The 19,440-nt window shown below is 54.8% G+C and overlaps 3 protein-coding genes across 7 annotated transcripts; all 3 read right to left on the bottom strand.

The window, feature by feature from the left end:
- Positions 1 to 997: 997 nt before the first annotated feature.
- Positions 998 to 8,356, bottom strand: CHRNB1 (cholinergic receptor nicotinic beta 1 subunit). 4 transcript variants are annotated; one of them, XM_077165820.1, is made up of 11 exons: positions 8,253 to 8,356; positions 8,028 to 8,167; positions 7,433 to 7,477; positions 6,835 to 6,944; positions 6,640 to 6,748; positions 6,103 to 6,250; positions 5,610 to 5,819; positions 3,060 to 3,283; positions 2,410 to 2,591; positions 1,922 to 2,069; positions 998 to 1,675 (listed from the first exon to the last, which is right to left on the bottom strand). In XM_077165820.1, exons 1-11 carry the CDS (start codon positions 8,311 to 8,313, stop codon positions 1,535 to 1,537), a joined length of 1,518 nt encoding a protein of 505 aa, XP_077021935.1. In that variant the 5' UTR covers positions 8,314 to 8,356; the 3' UTR covers positions 998 to 1,534. The 4 variants fall into 4 exon arrangements, with proteins under 4 accessions (XP_077021935.1, XP_077021938.1, XP_077021937.1 ...); XM_077165823.1 differs by lacking the exons at positions 2,410 to 2,591; positions 3,060 to 3,283 and adding an exon at positions 2,253 to 2,409; XM_077165822.1 differs by lacking the exons at positions 8,028 to 8,167; positions 8,253 to 8,356 and adding an exon at positions 7,700 to 7,758 and having other exon boundaries at positions 999 to 1,675.
- A 154-nt stretch (positions 8,357 to 8,510) lies between these two features.
- On the bottom strand, positions 8,511 to 14,995 carry FGF11 (fibroblast growth factor 11). 2 transcript variants are annotated; one of them, XM_077165806.1, is made up of 5 exons: positions 13,559 to 14,995; positions 11,749 to 11,859; positions 11,437 to 11,540; positions 10,731 to 10,929; positions 8,511 to 10,445 (listed from the first exon to the last, which is right to left on the bottom strand). In XM_077165806.1, the coding sequence occupies exons 1-5, from the start codon at positions 13,749 to 13,751 to the stop codon at positions 10,369 to 10,371; spliced, it is 684 nt and encodes a 227-aa protein (XP_077021921.1). In that variant the 5' UTR covers positions 13,752 to 14,995; the 3' UTR covers positions 8,511 to 10,368. The 2 variants fall into 2 exon arrangements, with proteins under 2 accessions (XP_077021921.1, XP_077021920.1); XM_077165805.1 differs by having other exon boundaries at positions 8,511 to 10,929.
- Positions 14,996 to 15,090: 95 nt separating this feature from the next.
- TMEM102 (transmembrane protein 102) lies at positions 15,091 to 19,238 on the bottom strand. The gene is made up of 2 exons (XM_077165799.1): positions 17,238 to 19,238; positions 15,091 to 17,163 (listed from the first exon to the last, which is right to left on the bottom strand). The coding sequence occupies exons 1-2, from the start codon at positions 17,449 to 17,451 to the stop codon at positions 15,845 to 15,847; spliced, it is 1,533 nt and encodes a 510-aa protein (XP_077021914.1). The 5' UTR covers positions 17,452 to 19,238; the 3' UTR covers positions 15,091 to 15,844.
- Between the last annotated feature and the right edge of the window lie 202 nt (positions 19,239 to 19,440).

The raw sequence follows: 19,440 nt of genomic DNA, 5'->3' as shown, positions 1-19,440 counted from the left end.
GACTAGCTCTACACGTAGTGAGGACCCAGACTTAGAGAAACTGAGTGATATTTATCTCCGCATTTGTGTGTGTGTGTCCAACTCTCTAGGCCAATAAACCAACAAGACAAACAAACTGTGCTCCGCAGTGGGGTGCCAGGTGCAATTATTTGCTTGGTTGGTGGGTTTGGGGGACAGGACATGCTAGTCTTATCCCAGGGGGATCCCTGGGAGTTGGAGCCCTATTCTCCCTTAGGATAACAACTTCCAGCAGGTGAGTAGGGGTGAGGGCCTGCTGACCCTCAGTACTGATCTGGCTCCTGGCTCTGAGATCAAGCTGCCTTCAGGCCAAGCTCCAGACAGAAACATCAGTTCACCCAGCATGTGCACAACCACTCACAAAATCTCCATGTCCCAGAAAGGCCGTGCCTTTAACCAGTTCAGCCCTTCTCCCAGTGTGAAAGGAAACTGAGGCACAAACTGCAATCGCCATAGGGCAGGTGGAGGCTTCTCTCTTTCCATTCCTAGTCTTCCCATGGACTTCCACTCCTTGTTCCCTCCCCTTACCTTTATCTTTTCTATTATGGAGGAATGGACAGGGGAAAATGAGTGAAGCCGGTCAGGCGGGTGGGGGCTCTGGGGAATTGTAGGGCAAATGCATTGGCCAGAGTGGGCAGCCACTAAACAGTTCTAGCAGGTAGGTGCCAAGAGGGGACCCAGACCCAGTGTTTCTATGGTTTTTTAAAGTTTTTTTTTTTTAAGAGAAGACAGAAATCCAGATTTGTCTGTAAAATATGCCAATTTTAAAAATTAGCCAATTATATGTAAAACTGTGTAGGCCTACAGCCTACAACATGGGCCAAACACTGGTTCGCAACCTCTGACGTATATTGTATAGTGCCTTCATTACCTTCTAGATTTTCCTCAGACAACCTAAGGGGCAGTTTACTACTATTAACTTCATTGTACAGATGAGGAAACTAAGGCCCAGAGCAGTTTATGTGGCTTGTCCGAAACTAGAACATGAATGGAAGGCTTTGAAATGTTTTTTTTTTTTTTAATCTTAAAAGATAATACTCATTTCAAAAAATACAGAAAGGCAAAAGGAAAAAAAAGAACACTGGTCTCAATATGCAAAGATAGGCACTATCGATTGGTGTATTTCCTTCCCAATTTTTTTTCTCCTATTCAGTTAAGTACCTACTATCTCCTGTTGGTCAGGACCTATGCCAGGAACAAGACAGTTCCTGCCTTCATAAGGCTTCAAGTCTAATTCTTGTTCTTCGTTCAGTTTTATTGGGAACCTAGATGCTGACGTTCACAGGAGCTTCTTCAAGAACCCAAAAAGTAAATAAGCTTATGGTGCGTTTCGGGTGGGCCCAAGCCTCCCCGATTGCCACAGTAAAGCCCTGTCCTCTGTCCCCCTCAGCTCCCTCCTCCGAGAGGGCTGGGTTGCTAGTGAAGGAGTTAAGAGGCAGGGAAGGGGTAAGGCCTGACAGTATCGCAGAATTTCCAATTCAGCTGGCTGAGGGTCTGCATCTCGGCCCTGCCGTCCTCAAGGAAAGGGATCCTCAGGGGGCAAGTGGTACGTGGCGTCCAGAAAGATGACTAGGGTCCCGACGCTCGTGAAGATGATGAAGGTCCACAGGAAGAGGCGGTCCGCTACCATGGCCACAAACTGCCAATCTTCCTTCAGCTGGGGGTAGGCAGACGCTACATCCGAGCTCCGCCCCGCGACCCCCAGGGAGGCCCACAACCCCACGGCCCGGCCCCGGGGCGATGGTTGGACGCGAAGAACCAGTCGGAAATCAGGAGGCGGGACCAAAGAAGGCAAGCTACCAGTCAGAAACTAAACCGAAGGGTAGGGGCGGGGCCTGACTTTTAGGGGTGGAGCCATGGTCACAGCGGCCCTGACCTTCCCGACTGGCCTCACTGGACCTACCGCGTCGTGGTCCTCCTGCTCCTGCAGTTGTCGAGCGATGTAGCTGATCGAGGAGACGACCTCCCGGAGCTCGGGGGGCAGGCCCACTGCCCGGTTGGGACCGTCGATAAATCGCCGCAGGGTCGGGGCGGACAGCTCAGGCTGGAACCTGGGGGAGGTGTGACTGTTTGGCCACGCCCCCGCGCAAAGACACACGGCCCACGCCAGGGCCCTAGCTCCGCCCCCACCCCGTCTCCCATCCCTTGCCTGGTCTCAAAACCAAGCGCGACCTTCAACAAGCCTCCCCAGCCTCCCGCAACTACTCTCACCCCCTCTGCGCTTGCGTTCCCACCTTCTCGCAAAGTGGACAGCTGGAGGGATACTACAGCTCCCATGATGTTCAACCACAGCATCTTCCGGGAGCAAGGGCCGCCTGCCTCCGCACGGTCTTTTGGGAGTTGTAGTTCTCCCTCTCCCTTCTATGTGGGTGATGGGGAAGTAGGTCCTACCTGTTGGGTTTGGGGAAGAGAAAATCACTTGGCGGCTTCCGGATGAAATATTCATCTGTTCCCCGACCCCAGCCACTTGCTGGGGAATCTCTGAGGACTAGAGGAGGAGGCTTGGGCATCTGGTCTCTCTCAGGTTTGGGCCTTTTCAGACCCAGGTACTGAGGGAGCTTGTGGATGAAGATCTGCGGAGGGAGTAGAAGAGGCGCGTTGGAGGGCCCTCATGCTTTCAGAGCAGGAGGGAAGCAGTCAGCTACCTCCACTCCAGACGCCCATTCCTGCGTCTGAGTACGCAGGGTCCCACAGACCTACGCAAACAAGGAAATGCAACCACACAGCTTTCAGAGCTTTTCCAGAGGCATCCTAGAGGGCTGCCAGGGACTCCCCCCTGATAGTACCCAGCCCTGAGGATGTTCTCCTTGGACCCAGGACAGGCAGTATTAAGGAAGATAGTATGGGAACTATGGAGTGATAGTGATGGGAGAACAAAATTCATTGTGCCAAGTTTCAAACCCAACCAGCCTTCAACAACTCTTCTAGGTTGTTGTTCTCCTTAAGATCTATGAAAGGGAAGGTTGGAGTTGGTGGGCATGAGGACTGATACCTGGGCAAAAAAGCCTAGTTAACAGAGTTTGGGGGTGGAGATCTCTCACCTGTCGCACCCAAAGGGGCATTTGGTGAGTGTGGGGTGAGCGGTGGTGCAGGTTGAGGACTACAACGCTGAGGATGACTGAGAAGGTGACGAGGATCATGGTGAACATGAGATACTTGATAATGATAGGGACTGACAGTGAGGTCTCAGGCACTTTGTCTGCCAACAGTAGCAGGAACACAGTAAGGGTCAGCAGGGCAAAGATGGAGAGTCCCATCTTCTCTCCTTTAGGGAGCAGAGGAGAAGGAGGAAGGATTAGGCTCTGCCAGAAGGCAATCTCTACAACATTATCAGTGATCATGTTTTCAGTCCACTCAAGGACAGGCTTCTGGAAAGGTCATCTGCATTCAGTGACTCCTACTTTTGTACTTTGAGTATGAAACTGTCTCCTGATTTCCAGGCTCATATCCACCTGCCTACTTATGGTTTCCACTTGGATGGCCAAGAGATATCTCAAACTTAACATGTCCATAGCCTGATTCCACTACCACCAACACTGCTCCCATATAGTCTTCCCCTTCTCATATAGATAACCCCATCTCTCCTGGGGCTCAGGTCAAAATCCTTGGAGTCATCCTCAACTCTCCACTCTCTATCATTCCATATCCAACCCATAGCAAACCCTATTGGTTCTCCTTTCAAAATATAACCGAAACTGATGACGTATGACCTCTACCACTATCACCCTGATGCAAACCACCATCACCTCAAGTCTAAATGATGACCAAGGGCTCCCAACTGGTCTCCTTGCCTCATCCTCTGCCCTTGCAGACAGTTCTCAGTACAGCAGCCAGATTGATCTTGTTAAAATGTTAGATTATACCACTCCTTTTCTCAAAACCCTCCAATGGCTCTTGATCTCCTTCTACATAAAAGCCAAAGCCCTTACTATGGTCTGCAAGGCCTTGCCATTAAGTCTCTGATTTCATCTCCTACCATTTCCCCCTTACTTTTTTCAGTTACATCAGCCTCTTTACTGTCCCTTGAGCAGGCCAAGTATACTCACATCAGAGCCTTTGCCTTTAACATTCTGCTCCCAGATATCTGCTTGGCTTATTCTTTTGCCTCCTTGCAGTCTTTGTTCAAATCTGCCCTTTTCAGTGAAGGATTTGATGACCATCTTATTTTTTTAATGCAACTCCTCCCCCAACTCTCATCCTCCCCAACCTCCTTTCCTACTTTATTTTCCTACCTAGCATGTGTCCTCATCTAATATACTATAAAATAGACATTTATTTTGTTTACTGACTGTCTACCTTCCAGATCATAAACTCCATAAGGGAAGGGATTTTTGTCTCTTTTATTCATTGATGTATTCCCAGGGTCTAGAAGTTCACAGACACTCAAACAAATATTATCCTGTTAATAAATAGACCAATCCCTGAAGCTCTTTCAGGAAGTACAAAGCATTGTGAAGGGTCAAAAAATGAAAGTATTCAAGGATAAGCCAGCCAGCTCATTTTCTTTGTGGCATATTATAGGCACTGCAGACTTCATGGAAGGTATTGAAATGAATGACTTTCATGGTCTGCTCTACTTTAGTCCTATAATTTTGGGTTCTATGATTTGCCCTGCTCCGGGAGGAAGTAGGGGTTACACTGGGAAGTGAGTTCTAGAGCTGCATCACTCACCTTTACTAGACAGAGGGGACTTGATATCAGAGAAGAGGAACGCACGTTTGAATACTAGAATTAAAGATATCTAGTCTATGAATCACAATTCATGAGCTGGGCTAGAATACTGACACTGCACCTCTATCACTGTGTAATGTCAGGCAAATGAGTCTGAACTCTCTCAACCTCTTTATCCTCCCCTGTAAAATAGTATCAACAAAACCGTACATCCCTCACAAAGTTGTTGTAAGGATTAGAATTAAGTTAATATATGTAACCTGTTAATTGTATTATAGCAAAAATAGTAAATGTTATGCCAACACTTATATAGAATTTAGTGAGTTCTAGGCATAGTTCTCTTAAATCATCTAATCCCCACAATGAGCCTCTACATGGGGGCAGTAATCACCCCCCATTTCCAGGTCAGGAAACTGAGAAGCATAGAGATTATGGACTTTGCCTCAGGTTATCCTGTTTTTACATAATGCTGCCTCATAGAGAAATGTTGGCTGCTATTGTCCAAGGAGATGGGAGGCTAAGGACCTACTAGTAATGTCTGGAAAGTGGGAGAGGAAGAGGCTGGGAATGGGGAAAGAGACACGAAGTGTTGCTAAGCCTGAGAGTTTGTTGGTCAGAGAAGAGGAGGTTCCATGGATGAGATCCTAGGATTTGAAAAGAAAGTCCAGATGTCCCATCACTGGGCTGGAGAGAAGGGAGCAGCAGAGGGGAGTCAAAGCCTATGGCTGGGTTTCCTTGGTGGGAAGGGAAAGTTGGATCTAGATGAGGTGGCTCTGGTTGAAGGGAAAACTTGGGTTGGATTGGTAGGAGCACAGTCCAGGATGGCCTAGGTGGCAGGAAAACTCCACTTGCATTAAGGATGAAGAGGAAGGAGCTAAACTAATGGTGGCAAGGACGAAAGGGGCCCTTTCCCTTCTTACCTGCATCTGGAGGCAGGTAGAAGACAAATATGGCCAGGAGAGTGATAAGGACACACGGAGCAATGACATTGACCAGGTAGAAGAGAGGCTTCCGGCGGATGATGAGGTAGAAGGTGACATACTGATGCTGTCCTTCCTTTCCTCCCATAGGATCCCTCGGAGGCTGGATTAGCCTGGAGGGTTTATGGATAATCTCCCATTGACCATTTTCTGGGTGGGGGAGAGTAGAAGAATGGGACCCAGGTGTGGGAGCTATCCTTGCTGATGCCAAGTATGGCTAGCCCTTTGTGATAATAGGCTAGCTGTGAGCACTGGGCTGGGCAGCCCATCTCTAATGAATTTGGACAAGCGTCAATGTTCATATCTGTGAAATGTAGACAGTCATACCCATCTTACTGACCCGACAGGATTGTATCATAGCTGAAAGAGTTTATCAACCTACTGGAGACTGGAAATCATAAAGCCTTTGGGCCCTGGCACCATGCCCACTCACCAATGAAGGTCCCTTCGTGAATGTGGATTTCCTGCAGATCCTGCCCATCGGGACCCAAGCCCGTATGCAGGCTGACCTCTGAGCTGTCATAGCTGTAGGAACTGAACACCATAGTGCAGTTCTGCCAGTCGAAAGGGAAGTAGGTGACCTGGATGGAGGGGGCAGTCACTAGAGCTGCAAGAGAACTGGTGGGGGCCAAAGGACCTTCATTGGGAAGGTTAGAGGGGAGATTGGTATCAGAGGATGTGGGATACCGGGGAAATAAGGATCACCCTGGGTGATCACAGGGAAATTAGGTCAGATAAGAATTGATAGATTATTAAGGGAGGCTATTGAAATGGGGGAAGGTCACTGAGAAGACTAGGGGTTGAATGAAAGCGTACAGAGAAGATGAAATGCAAAGGAAAATCAGGAGGGCCACAGAGATGAGGGTCATGGGGAATAAGGGAGGAGTAGGAGTCGCTGGGGAGTCAAGGTCTCTCCGAGAGAGGGAGAGTCCCCAGAGCGCCTTGAGCTTCCCAAGCGGGGCCGGGAGACCTGGATGCTGCAGCTGCTGCGATAGATGCCCGGGGGCTGCCAGCGCACTGAGCCGCTGGAGGACACCACGACGTTAATTTCCAGAGCGACGTCAAAATTTCCGTCATTGCTGCAGAGAAGGGATCATCTCATCTAGGATCAGGTCCCGCCCTCTAGAGGCCCCGCCCCACCACCCTAACCCTGGAAAGATCCTACTTGTTCATGAGCACCACGTCCGGTAGCCACACGGATTCAGCCGTGATGCGAAGCGACTCAATGTTGTCGTGCTCCGCGGGGTCCCAGCTCAGCCTGTAGTCAGTCCACTCCTAGGAAAGCAGAGGCTGAGGGTCTGTCTAGGGCTGTAGGCCAAGAGGGGACTCGGGATCCCGAGGGAAGCCCAGAAGGGAGGGGAGTAGCGCGGGCTGGGGTCTGTGCGTCAGGAGGCCCAGGAGTTCTGGCTCGGGCTCCTCCTTCACTCGCTGGGACCCACATCACCTAATTTCCCCTTCCCCCGCACTGGCTATACAAATGAGGAGGTTGCAACTAGCTACCCTTTAAAACGGTATTTTTCAAACTGCAGTTTCTGGGTCGATAATCAAACTAATTGGTCAAAACGCATGCTAAAAAAAGAAGAAAAAGAGTGAAAAATGTATGGCGTGAGACTCCATAAAGGTAGGTATTGTCGCCTCTGTTTCAGTTATAAATGCGTTTTTCCTGAGCTCGTGATGCAAAAAGGATTCTTACTGGGTTGGGTGTTGGAGGAAACTGTAAAGGCAGCCGCCCCACCCCCACCCCACCCGCGGGGTCTCCGTACCAGGTCTAAGTACACCTTGGTGCTCATCTCCTCATCCTTCTCGTTCTAGAAGGAAAATTTTAAAGAGCAGAGGTGAAATGAGGTGGAGATAAATGAGGTGGAGCTCAGCCTTCTTCTGAGCCCCACCTTCTTGGGCCCCCGCGTCTATCTCAGTAACACCCCTTCCTGCTATCAGCCTCCCAGCCAGCCAGTCGGGCCCTCAGCCCCGGCCCCGCTCACCCCACCCGCTGGCTCCGGGCCATGCCCCGCCCACAGGGCGGGATTCACCGGCAGCGAATCTCTGCCGGTGGTTTTCATTGTCCAGCTGCCGCTCGAAGCTCCGCCCCAGTCTTGTCTGCCCGCCCTCCAGCCTGTCCACCCGTCCCAGCTGGATTTAAGATCCGCCCAATGCCTGTCCATCATCCTATCTGGCTCCACCCCTGGGCGCCCAGAAGCCACGCCCACAGCATGTCCATTGGTCGGATTTCGACCCAATCTTCTCTAACGGCTCTCCGCCGGGCCTCGCCCCAGCCTGTCCATCGGTCCTACCCTGCTCGAGACCACGCCCCCTAGCCTGTCGGTGGGCCCGACCTCAACCTCCCGCGCCAGCCCTCACCAGGCTGATGAGTTGCGCCAGACTGAGACCAACGCTGACCCGGACGCGGTCGCCCACCTCCCGCGCGGGGCGCACCGAGCTGTCATAGCCTGAGAAAAGTTTCTCGCGGAGCCGACCCTCCGCCTGCGAGCCGTGGACGCCTGGGGGAGGAGAGCACCAAGTGACGCCATGGTGCCAGACCACGACCCCGGCCCCTGGCACTGCCCCATCAAGGCCCGGACTTACCTGGAGCGAGCGGCGCCCCCAGAGTCCCCAGCAGTAGCAGCAGCAGCGCCCCGGGGGTCATAGCCCAGCCGCGTCACTCAGCGAGTTCGCTCAGTGAGCCACTGGGACTGCCAGCTCAGGGGAAGTGACGAAGCGCCCAGGAATGTGCACCTGTTGTATGGGGGGCAGCCGCCAGCCCACCCGCCCCGCCCCCCGGCCTCAGCTCCGCCCTGAGCAACTGCCAGTGTCCGCCACTCACAGATAGACAACACTTTTTCGTATAAATCGTCTTTAATAGAGAAAGCATGGAGTGGAGACCCAGACCCCTGGGAGCTGAACCAGGACATGGGTGGAGGCTGAGCAGGGTCTGTGTGGGCGAGGGTGCATATACGCCCCTCTTGCAACAAGCCAGGAGTAGAAAGAGCCTGAGGAAACGTGGCCTGTTTGCCCCCTCGCATCTCTCTAAGGGGCTCCTGGATCTACCCAGCTCAAGTAGGAGACAATTGGGAGTGTCTCTCCTAGCTTGCTAGTGGGTTCCAGGTCTTTCCCAGGCCTGCTCCTAGCTCTCCACGTTTTTCTTTCTTTCTTTTTTTTTCCAGAAAGATCTGGTCAGACCCTTTGTGTGCACCTAAAACCCAGTTGAGTTATAAGCTATAAAGTAAAGCAAATTCTATTTCGGTTACAAGCTCTGGGGTGCGAGTGGGGGTGGGGGTTTGTATAAGATCTAGAGCCCAAAGAGGCCCTTATCCTCCTTAGCCTGACCTGTAGGGGAAAGTAGTGGGACTTATTGCTGAATTGGGGTCTCCTAACTAGGGGTCAAGGCTGTGTCTCACTTGTCCTTTTTATTCCAGATCCATTACCCTAGAGACCTCAGCTTTAAAGAGGACCTGGAAGGAATTCCTGCTGAGGTAGCTAAGTGTTCATGTACCCCCAAACCCAAGCACAGGTCCCACCATGCTGTGGTTTGGGCCCCTTCCCCATCCCACCTTCCCTACTATGAGCCAGATATCCTTCCAGCACTCTAATATCTGCCCCTTCCCATACTCTCCCCCCCTCAAGAAACTTCAGATGGGTTCTAGGAGCTAGAAACTGCATTTAAAAATAAGGTTAGCACTCTATATGGACGAATGAGTTTTAGAAAATTATCTAGGAAAAAAAAGAAGTGATTCTTGATTCATCCAGAACTTAGTTCTTTATGAATCATGGCTGGGTCCTTTCTAGAGTCCAGTCTTAATGAGAAGGTGGAAGGATGGGTCTAGAACTTATTCTAGATCTCTCTGTATATTTTTAACAATATGGCTTTACAAGCCCCAGTTCCATCCTGGAGGGAAGGGCTGAGAGTTGTGGTCAATGTCCTAAAGCTGAGATTCAGGAGGAAGTATGGCTCCATATAGGTCTAGAACACCATGATCTAGAACTGAGTGTCTCTGGGATAAGAAGGTAAGCCTATGGTGATCTGAGACTGGTCCTACTTCGGGCCAAGGCCATGGGTAGGCAGGGTTCAAATCCAGCTTCCCTCTACCTGGAAACCAGGGGTCAGTCTGAGTCAAGGACAGAAACCTGATGGAACCAGAACAGAGCCTGACAGCACGCCTGGGTTCCAGCACAGAGCCTTAGTGCAGAAATGGCCCTGGCTGGGGTGCCTGGCGTTCTGGAACCTGTCCAGACCAAGGCAGAAGGTGGAGTGGGGAAAGAGAGAAACTAATCCTGAGCTCCAGTGTATCTATAAATCTATGGCTCAATAGCAATGAAGAAGGGTTGTAGGGCTCTGCGAACTGGCTGAGCCTGGGGTGGGGAGTGTTATGCTCGGGTTCTATCAGTTCTGTAAACCTCAGCGCCATCTCAGGAAAAGGCTTTGGAGGTGTATGAGTGTGGAAGGAAAGAAGAGATTAATCTGCCAGGACCATTTTCAAATATCACCCCCCTTGGACCCCTTGGATCTCAGGGTCTTAGCAGCCCCAGAAGTCACAGCCAGCCCCTAGGCTCCCCCAGGGAAGAGCACCTGGTAGGACCTGGCTGCTTTTAGGGTTTTTAGGGTATGGCAGGCAGCAGTGAGAGCAGGGCCAGGAGTAGGCTGCGAGACAGGCTGAGGCGGTGGCTGGCTCAGTAGGAATGCAGAGAACCTCCAGCCCAGGGACTACATTTCAGGGGGCAGGGGATTGGAAGGGGAGGTCTCAGGGACACTGTGGAGAGAAGGCTCCCGGTACATGGCCACTGTAAAGGGGAGAGAGAGAGGAGCAGGGAAGGAGAGAATTAGGCACAGAGACACCCAGGCAGAGTCAGAGCTTGGAAAGGGCTCCCCTGCCCTACACTCACCCTCTAGGAACCCCAACCCGCAGGAAGAAAGCTCCCCAGATTCCCAAAGACCAAAGCCTTCTTGGCTGGACCTGTCGTAAGAGTGGTCCTCTTGACACTTGTCATCTGAGCTACAAGTCCAAGTGTCTGTGTCAAGGTCAACACCCTCCCGGGCGGCCCACCTTTTCTTGAGGCCATACCCACCCTCCAGGAGCTTGGGCACAAAGTGGGCGGCTGCCTTGGTCTTCTTGACTCGATTTCCCTTCATGACCTGGCCTTCTTTGTCCAGGCCCAAGTACCAGGCCCGGCCAGAACTGCGCTGGCGGTAGAGAGCAGATGCATACAGGACATAATAATTCTCAAAGACGCACTCCTTAAAGCGACACTCAGCTGTGAAGTATGGCTGAGGAGACAAAGACCCAGACATATCAGTGGGCTGAGACAAGCCCTGGGAGGGAACAAGCCAGGATGTAATCCATACATGTCTGGGACAGAGGGATGGGGCGTCCAACTTCTGCATCCATGCATAAACTGGGAGCAAAGGGAGGACAAGGAAGAGTCTATGGGCCCCTGAGAGTTAAGAGCTAGACTTTTCTCTGCACTCTACTCCCACCTCTGATCATGCCGTATCCAGAGTGACTCTGGGCAATCATGAGGTCTGGAGGAGGAAAGGATGAGAAGTAGAGACCCCAGAAGGCCGAAGGAGTTGGATCCCCAAAGAATCTGGGGGTGTTGGGGCTGTGTGAGGAGTAGGGATTGGAGGGGCCGTGGCCGTGGAGGCGGTGCTCTTAGGTGGGCAGGAATGGCAGGCCATCAGCAAAAGCTGGGAGGAAAGGGAGTCCTGGGCCACAGAAGTCCCGTGGTTGAGGAAGTCCCCAGTACTTCAGGCCCCTCAGCGGCAGAGTCTCACCGAGCTGTAGAGCAGCCCCTCAGCGTTCATAGCCATGTAGTGGCCCAGCTTGGCGCTCTGGATGGTGACAACACGGAGCCCCACAGGGATCAGGTTGAAGTGGGCTGGGGGTGGAGAGAGTGGGCATTAGCATCCAGGCCTGGAACCCCCAGCCCAGCCCACCCTCCCCTCCCCACCTACCCTCCCACCCCAGCTCCACCTCTTCCCTTGGGGATCAGGGTGACAGAACCAAAGCAACAGAGCCTGAAGAGGGAATGGGACTGTCAGCTCTTCCCCCCTCTCCCCACACCCCAGGCTGGCTTCCCCTCTCACTGAAGGAGCTGGTGTCCTCTGGGGTGCCCTGGATGCTCCCATCAGGATTTGCCTGGAGGTAGAAACCCTGCCGGCAGAACAGTTTGGTGACGATGCCTTTGAGCTGGGGCTCTGGGGAAAGAGACGTTCATCTTTGAAAATGACATATCTGTTCCCAGAAGCATTCCTTCACTTGGTGGGATGGGAGGAAAGAAAGGAGAATGGAGAAAAGGAAGGGGATCCCAGAGCCCCAGCTCTCTTACCCTCTTTGGCTTCAGAGAAAGCTCAGTGTGAGTCCCTTCTGCTTCCTCTAACTATAAGCTTTCAGTTTAATTTATTGAAATTTATTTAAATGGTTTAATTCCTACTCCACAGCGCAATCAGAAGGGGGGGAAGGGAAGGAGGGAGAAGGAAAAGAGATATATCAAAAGGCAGAGGAGAGAAAGAGACAGGCAGAGCTGCTGAAGGGGCATGTATTTGCCAATGCGTGTGGGTGGGTGGGAGGGCCATAAGGTGGCCACAGGGTAGGGGCTCCCCCAAAGGAGTGGGGGTGGTACAGAGCCCAGTGCTGACTCAGCACCTGCTGCTGCATTGCTGCCCGCTTGGCTCAGGCCTGGGCCTGGCCCAGAGCCGGACTGTCTGACACTGGTCCATCTGGCTGTCTGTCTGTTTGTCAGTCTGCTGGCTCGCGGGGGGGGGGGGGGGGGGGGGGGGGGGGGGAGGGGGGGGCAGCCCTCTCTGAGGCTCAGCCTCTCCCCTTCATCCAGGTAACCCGCCTGGGGTGGGGCGGGGGCATTCAGTACCATATCAAAGAGATGGGGGAGGGGGACCAGGGAGATAGAGAGGCAGGCTGAGTCACGTGGGGGCCGGGTCCCCTCTCAGAGGGTGGGCTACGGACCATACCACTGCTGAAGGCCGCTGACGGAGGGTGGGCGGAGGGCGGGGGGGGGGGGGGCTCGAGGGGGCCACCCCCAGGGGAGCTGAGAGCCGGCGGGAGTGGGGCCAAAGGGACTCCCTGCCTGTCGTACCTGGACGGGGATCACATGCTGATACTGACAACTCTTTCTGGTCGCTTGCTCTCCGAGACTCCCCTGTCCCCCGCTTTGTAGGTGGTACGACCCCCCAGTCTCCATGCCCCCTCCAGCCCCGTTAATGTGCCTGAGTTCCTCCGGGCAGAGGGTCCTCTGAGCCAGTAGGACCCGATTTCGGAGTCTCGCGAGGAGGAATGGGGGGTAATGGGGGGGGGGTCCCCAGCTCCCTTCTAGAAACGCTGGTCTTGGGAGGAGGGCGCACAGAGGGGCGGTCTGGCGAAATAGCTGCAAGGACACCCGGGGGAGAGCTGGGGAGATTGGCCCTGAGCCAGGCGAACTCGACCGGGAGGAATCAAGCCAAGGCGTGGAGGGCGGGAGAACCGCGGCGGGGGCGGGGCGGCCGGAGCCGCAGAAATCCTCGGGGTGACCCAGGCGTACAGAGCCCCCAGCCCCCTCCGCTCGGGATTGAAAGGATCGCGAGAGTCGGCACGTAGGCGGAGGATGGTGGGGGTGGGGATTCCATATCGGGGGTGGGGGGTGGGGGCAGGGGTTGCGAAACTTCGGGGCGCTAGACTAAGCCCCTCAAGCTCTCCCCTTACTCGAAAGGGAGGAGAGTCTGGGTTACGGGAAATAAGAAAGGAAACTGAGGCATAGTCTGATAGGCTGGGACTTTGTCGCCCAGGCCCACCCACTCTCCGGGAGTCCCCTACAGCTGGGTCCCACTCTTCAGACAGAGTCCCTGGTCTCAGCCCCTGGACAGAGACCCCCTGGCCGAGAGACCCAGCCCCAGCCGCACTCACCTGGGCCGCGGTCTGGCCGCGAGGGCCGCCCCCCGCATAGTCGCACCTTGGACAGCAGGATGAGAAGCTGCTTCTGGCAAAGGGACTTGGTGCCGCGGGGACACACACGCCGCTGTGCCGACACGGGCCGGCTGCCTCCAGGCTCGCGGACCTCCCGCTTCTGCCGGATCAGGCTACTGGCCAGCGCCGCCATGGCGCCCCGGGAGGAGATACCCCCAAACCGGCAGGCGCCAGGAGGGCAAGGGGCTCCCCCAGAGAAGCCCTCTCACTAGGGCATGCTCTTGCTGCTCGGGCCCCCAGACTCACCGTCCCACCCACAGGACCTGAGGCTAAGACCCCCACAGTTGCCAGCTCCAATCCTTGGGCCCGGCTGGCGCCTCCTGACCCAGCAGCCTGCTCCCCCCTCAGTTGACCCCAGCCTCGAATTTTGCCACCTACTGAAAATTCTCCCTTCCCTGTTCTCCAGTGTGGCTGTCCCTGATTCCCCTCTCCCAAAACCAAGACCCCCAAAATTTCCAAGATTTGGTTCCAATAGCCCCAGGCAGCTCTCCACCCTATTTCGGGGCTCTGCTCCCCTACCAAATCCACTCCTGGAATCTAAAGAGTGTGGATTCTTAGCTTTAGGGATATTAGGTTGCCTCACCTCCTTCTGGGGAGCTGTCCAGTGTCAGGAAGGAATCCAACCTTGGTTTTCTTTTCTTTTGCCACCCTCTAAATGGAGAGGATCCCCCACTTTTTTCGCTGAAATCCCCAAAACCTATGTCTTAGAATTGCCAGGCCGTTCTGATGCGTGAGAAGTTTCCAGGCCTTCTCGCTAGACGGTACCTTTTTTCACCATTACCCCCACTTTTAGTGGGCCAGGGTTCCAGCTAATGAGCCCTTTTCTCACCTTGTCACCCTCCACTCCTTTCCAAGTCACCTCCAAAACCACCCTTCCTAACGGAAACACCAGGTGGTTTTCCACAGGACCCTCTATCACCTCGAATAAGGAGGGTCCCTTTTTTTCTGCCTGCCCCTTAAATTTCCTCGGGGACAGCTGGTGCTGTTTAGCTCCCACAGCCTCCAACCCAGCCACCCCCACCCCCCATCCCAGAGCGGAGTGCACCCACGTTGTCACCAGTCCCCAGATGTGAACAGGCCCCCTCCTAGTGAGAGCAATCACTCTGCGCTTCCTCCGATTCGGCTTCCTCCCCGATATCGCCTCTTCCTTCCCGACGCCCCTCAACCTGTCCTGTCCTGTTGATCCGGAGACGGGTGGCGCTGGCTCCGGCTCCAGGCTCCTCCCTCCCCGTCCCCCGCAAGCCAGGCTTTTCCCCGGCACCCGGCTGGATGCCCCGGACCCCCAAGAAGGAGAGGGCGTCTCGGCAAAGCACCCTGGTCCGGCGAAGTCAGAGCCCTGGGCCTGGCGGCTGGACCCGGCGCAGCGGCGGCAGCGGCAGCGGCAGCAGCAGTGGAAAGCCGAGGCAGCGGCGGCGACAGCAACTCCCCCTCCTCCCGGGGGCGGGGCAGGGGGCGGAGACGCCGGGAATGTGGGGGTGGGGGAGAAGCTGGGCCGGCGGAACCCCGGGGTTCCTTGGAGGCGGGACGTGAGGACGGAGCGGCGGCTGGGAGGAGGAGGAATAGGGAGGCGATTCCATGAACGAAACTCTGGGTGGGGGAATGGTTGGGCTTAAGACAGAATGGTTGACGCCTCAAGAACAGAAAGGAGGGATCCCTGCTGCCCAGGATGGAGTGAGGGCTGGACTGGTTGAGGGTGGGTGGGGGAATGGTTGGGCTTAAGACAGAATGGTTGACGCCTCAAGAACAGAAAGGAGGGATCCCTGCTGCCCAGGATGGAGTGAGGGCTGGACTGGTTGAGGAGAAGGGGATAACTGGAGAGATGGTGTTAGTAGTGAGATCGAGTCTGGGGTGCAGTCTGGCCTCTTTAAAATGCCCGCTGGTGTGTGAATCAAACCGGTTAATTTCCAGTCTCCAAACCTCGCCTTTCCGCGTTTTGTCAGCAAATATATTTCCCCCTTCTCTACTGACTTCTAAGAGAAAAGTCCGGAATTATTGGGGAAAGAAGATTGCGGGGGCCTGCACTGGAGCCGAAGAGGAGCTGGCGTCATATTTGGAGAGCGGAAAGGCCGGAATGAATGACTGGGGGCGGGGATATTGGGAGGAACCGACCACGAGGACTTGTAGAATGGGGTCTTCAGTCTTTCTCCCGGGAGAGGCGCCTGGCCAGAGCCCTCAGCATTCCACTTCCCAGAAGAAGCACTTTCCATGCTGACAGGAGCTGACTCTTTAATGGGTCCCGCCCCCCACGCCCGCCAAGCCGCCCCCCTTGCGTGCAGCCTTGGCCTCCTCCACCGCGGCCCGCAGAGCCCCAGCAGGGTCCCCGCGGAGTCGGGCCAACTCCGGTAGCAGCCCGGCAGCGAAGTCCCCCGCCAGGAGCTTTCGGCCATTCAGAAAATAGTGGGGCAAGGCCCCGGCTTCGAGCACGCGGCTCAGCTCGTCCAGCAGCCCCAGGCAGCAGGCGCCGGCGTTCTCAGGTCGCGCCAGGTAGAGCGCGGGCAGCCGCTCGCACGCCCAGTAGAGCAGCATCCGCAGCAGGTAGGGCACCGCCGCCCGGGTCCCGGCCACCAGCGGGCGCAGCAGCGCCTGGGCCGCCGCGTGCGCCTGCAGCAGCGGAGCCGGTATGCGCGCCTTGAGCGCCAGCTCCTGGCGAGCGAAGCAGAGCTGCCAGCCAGAGGCGCCCAATCGCTCTGTGACGCCGCCGGGCACCAGGTAGAAGGAGGAGGGCCCGGAGGCCAGCGGGCCTGCCCACGAGTGGTTCCGAGCCCCCTCGGGCCAGCCGGCCACAGACACCACGGGGACCAGGTCGAAGAGCAGTAGGCGGCGCGGGGGACCGGGAGTGGCCAGGAGGATGGTAGTGAATCCCGCGTGGCGGGCTGCGTGCACCAGGCGCGGAGAGCCTGGGATTGGAATCAGGGTCTCGGCGACCGCGGCCAGAGAAGCAAAGAACCAGGCAGCAACTTGGGCGGGGGACAATGTAGGCCACGCCTCCCATTCCTCGGACAGCTGTGGGACTCGACATTCGACAGCTAGCTTGGTGACGTCAGCACATAGTTTCTTCAAAGATGTGGGAGAATCAAGATCGATGATGTCACTCTGAGGAACCTCCGGCTTTGGAACGTCACTAGGTGATTCTTCCAAAGACACGTGAGGCTCAGGCACAGTGAGGTTACTGTGCGGCTGGTCCGCGGAGCTTTCCCGATCCTTGGAACTTCCTTCTTTCTCGGTTTGAGGGATCCAATCACGTCCTTCTGGAATCGTAGGTTCCAGGCAATCCTGCCACGCTTCCCGGATTGAGGATCCGCGCTTCAACTCGGGGAGGCGGAGCCGTGCGTAACAGGATTCCAGATCCAGTTGCAGCTCGGGCCCAGTGCCGTCCAGCAAAAATACCGGCACCAGAAGCGTGAAGCCGGCGTCGTAGTGAGGTCCCCGGGCATAGGGACCCAGAGGTGCAGGTCCCAGATCAAGGGAGCCCTCGCGAATCCCGCCGTGAAGTAGCAAGAGCTCTGCCAAGGGAGGAAAGCGGGGGTCCCGGCGGTGAACGAGGCCTAAGGGAAGAGAAGGGATCGTGGGGGCGTGGCCCAAAGCCGGGGCGGGTACGGAGGCTAGGAGTGTTACTTACCAAGCAAAGAGAAGACAAAGTCCTTGGCCCGGAGGAGGTCTGGCCCCGGCTTGGGCCCGTTATTCCAGCTTTCCTGCACCCCCAGCTCCTGAATCAGTTGGGTCAGTTCCTGAAGCTGCGCCCCGGAGCAGAAGTCGATGTCGGTGAGCGGCCGGGCTGGCGCCGGGGGCGGTGGGCCCCACCAGGCGGCACCCCCCCAGACCGCGGAAGTCATGGAGCTCTAACGTTTTTTTTGGCTAAGGAAAACACGGCAGCCCAGACCCGCCTTTGCTCTGTTGCGGAGAAGTCGCCTGTGTTCTTCCTTCTTCCCGAGATTGAGCGAGGGCCCCAGACCCAACTGCAACTGGGGCTCCAAATATAGTCTTCAAAACGAACAAATAAATACCTCCTCCGTCTTTGCCCTTCCTTCACGCAGCTCCCCGCCCCTAAGGGCCGGTTCACCTGACTGAGCAGGTAGAAAGTGGCTGTTGGGTCCCTCCTACAGGATGCAATAGCCAGTCTCTGCCGCGACCCCACGATTTCCTTTGGCTACGTCCCTTTACCTCTTTTCGGGAGAGGCTTATGATCTGCGGCTTCCCTCTTAGGGGTAGAGTGGGGAAGAAGGTGGATAGAACAATCCAACAGGTAACTTCTTCCTCTTGCTCCCATGGCCCCGCCCACAGGTACGACCACGCCCTTTCGGGGGGAGGCTTTCCGGGAAGGTTCCCGCCAGGCCCCGGCTCGGGTCAGAGTGCTTTTCCCTCGTTTGAGCAGCTGAGGTTTCACTCTTTCCTGGGAGTTGTAGTTTGTCTCCGGAGCTCCTAGGACACTGGAGTCCGCCCCCACATCCTTTCCTGTTCTGCTGAAGCAGTGCCTGATGGAAGTTGTAGTTTCTGTGGAGACAGACTGCTCTGCTTTTTTCCAAGGGCCGATCCACCCCACCCCTGGAGTAGGGGAAGAGGTGTAATAGGATGGACCTGGATAGCAAATACCCTAGGGCCTGGGGAGAAAAGGGGGCCCTTGGATTCCATATGTGAGTAGAAGAACTTTGGTCACTTAGAGCTGGAAGGGCTCTTCTATGTATTTTGGAGATAAGGAAACCTCAGCTTAGAAAGTTTGCACATGATTTGTCCAAGGTCACAGAGGTGAGCCAGGAAGGTGTTGGAAGGGATTCCCCAGCTGGGTGGGCAGGCATCTTTGAGATCAGTGGTGGCACTCTTAGGCAGGAACACTTAGGAAGTGACTCAAGAAGGTCATGTGGCCCAGGGAAGAGAGACACATATTAGGGAGCAGTGATGCCCACCTCAGACATTCAAGAGAGATGGCAGAGGAGCAGTTTTGAACCACACAGCTTATGTATACACAGAGAAGAGGGTATCAAGACTGAAGATCAAGTCCAGAGGAAACTTGGGGCTGGAGCAAGGCATTGGAATATTATCAAGGGTAGGAAATTGCTTTCAATAATCTATGCTAACAGGGACCAGAACACAGCCTAAATCCAGGGTGGGACGAGGAATTAGGATAATGGGTAGAAAGCTCACAGACAAATCCATCGCTGGGCCAAGACTTCATACATTCCCTCTGTGCAGGGGCTGTCTCCAGTGTTAGGGTAGGCCTGAGTCCATAGGAGAGAGAATTAAGCAGGGACACACCTAGACAAACTAGAGGCCTGTAAAGGAGGGGGCTCTTAGAATCCAGAGCTCAGTTCAGGGCACCCAGGTCTCAGGCGTTCCTAGGCCTCACTGACAAAGAATGTTCTTGCCCTTCCTGAGGTACAGAGACCCCAAGACACAGCCCAGAACCAGGGAGGCAGGTTTCTGTTGATCCGGTTGTGACCCAAGAGGCCAAGTCAAGAGAGCTGAAGACTGGGTTCCTTCTCATGGTGTGGGGCGACCAGGCATGCCTCCATGGTACCTACTCCTCAAACTAGGTTCTCTGGCTATGTGGGAGATTTGAAGATGCTAGAGGTGGCTGGAGAGGGAAAGGGAAGTTCCTCTGAACTATAGAGTATGGCTGTCCAATAATTTTGCCTGTGATGAAGGAAATATTCTGAATCTATGCTGTCTAATATAGCTTCCACTAGCCACCTGGGGCTACTGAGCCCTTGAAATGTAGATAATGCAACTCAATACAGAATTTTACATTTTATGTAATTTTAATCAATTTAAATTTTAACAGCCCCATTAGACTAGTGGCTACTGGATTGGACAGTACAGTTCTAGGA

This window comes from Tamandua tetradactyla, chromosome 6 (assembly GCF_023851605.1).
Source record: "Tamandua tetradactyla isolate mTamTet1 chromosome 6, mTamTet1.pri, whole genome shotgun sequence".
Classification (NCBI taxonomy): Eukaryota; Metazoa; Chordata; class Mammalia; order Pilosa; family Myrmecophagidae; genus Tamandua; species Tamandua tetradactyla.
Note: the sequence above shows the minus strand (reverse complement) of the source record. Positions and strands in the feature narration are given on the sequence as shown.

Excerpts from the sequence above, each read along its gene's own strand:
- CHRNB1 (XM_077165820.1), bottom strand. The coding sequence starts at position 8,313 with ATGACCCCCGGGGCGCTGCTGCTGCTACTGCTGGGGACTCTGGGGGCG. Across the intron at positions 5,820-6,102 it reads TCACGAAGGGACCTTCATTG|AAAATGGTCAATGGGAGATT; the intron begins GTGAGTGGGCAT and ends TCCCCCACCCAG. Across the intron at positions 3,284-5,609 it reads CTACCTGCCTCCAGATGCAG|GAGAGAAGATGGGACTCTCC; the intron begins GTAAGAAGGGAA and ends TGCTCCCTAAAG.
- FGF11 (XM_077165805.1), bottom strand. The coding sequence starts at position 13,751 with ATGGCGGCGCTGGCCAGTAGCCTGATCCGGCAGAAGCGGGAGGTCCGC. Across the intron at positions 11,860-13,558 it reads GCGGCCAGACCGCGGCCCAG|AGCCCCAGCTCAAAGGCATC; the intron begins GTGAGTGCGGCT and ends CTCTTTCCCCAG. Across the intron at positions 11,541-11,748 it reads AGAGGACACCAGCTCCTTCA|CCCACTTCAACCTGATCCCT; the intron begins GTGAGAGGGGAA and ends CTCCACCCCCAG.
- TMEM102 (XM_077165799.1), bottom strand. The coding sequence starts at position 17,451 with ATGACTTCCGCGGTCTGGGGGGGTGCCGCCTGGTGGGGCCCACCGCCC. Across the intron at positions 17,164-17,237 it reads CTTTGTCTTCTCTTTGCTTG|GCCTCGTTCACCGCCGGGAC; the intron begins GTAAGTAACACT and ends CTCTTCCCTTAG.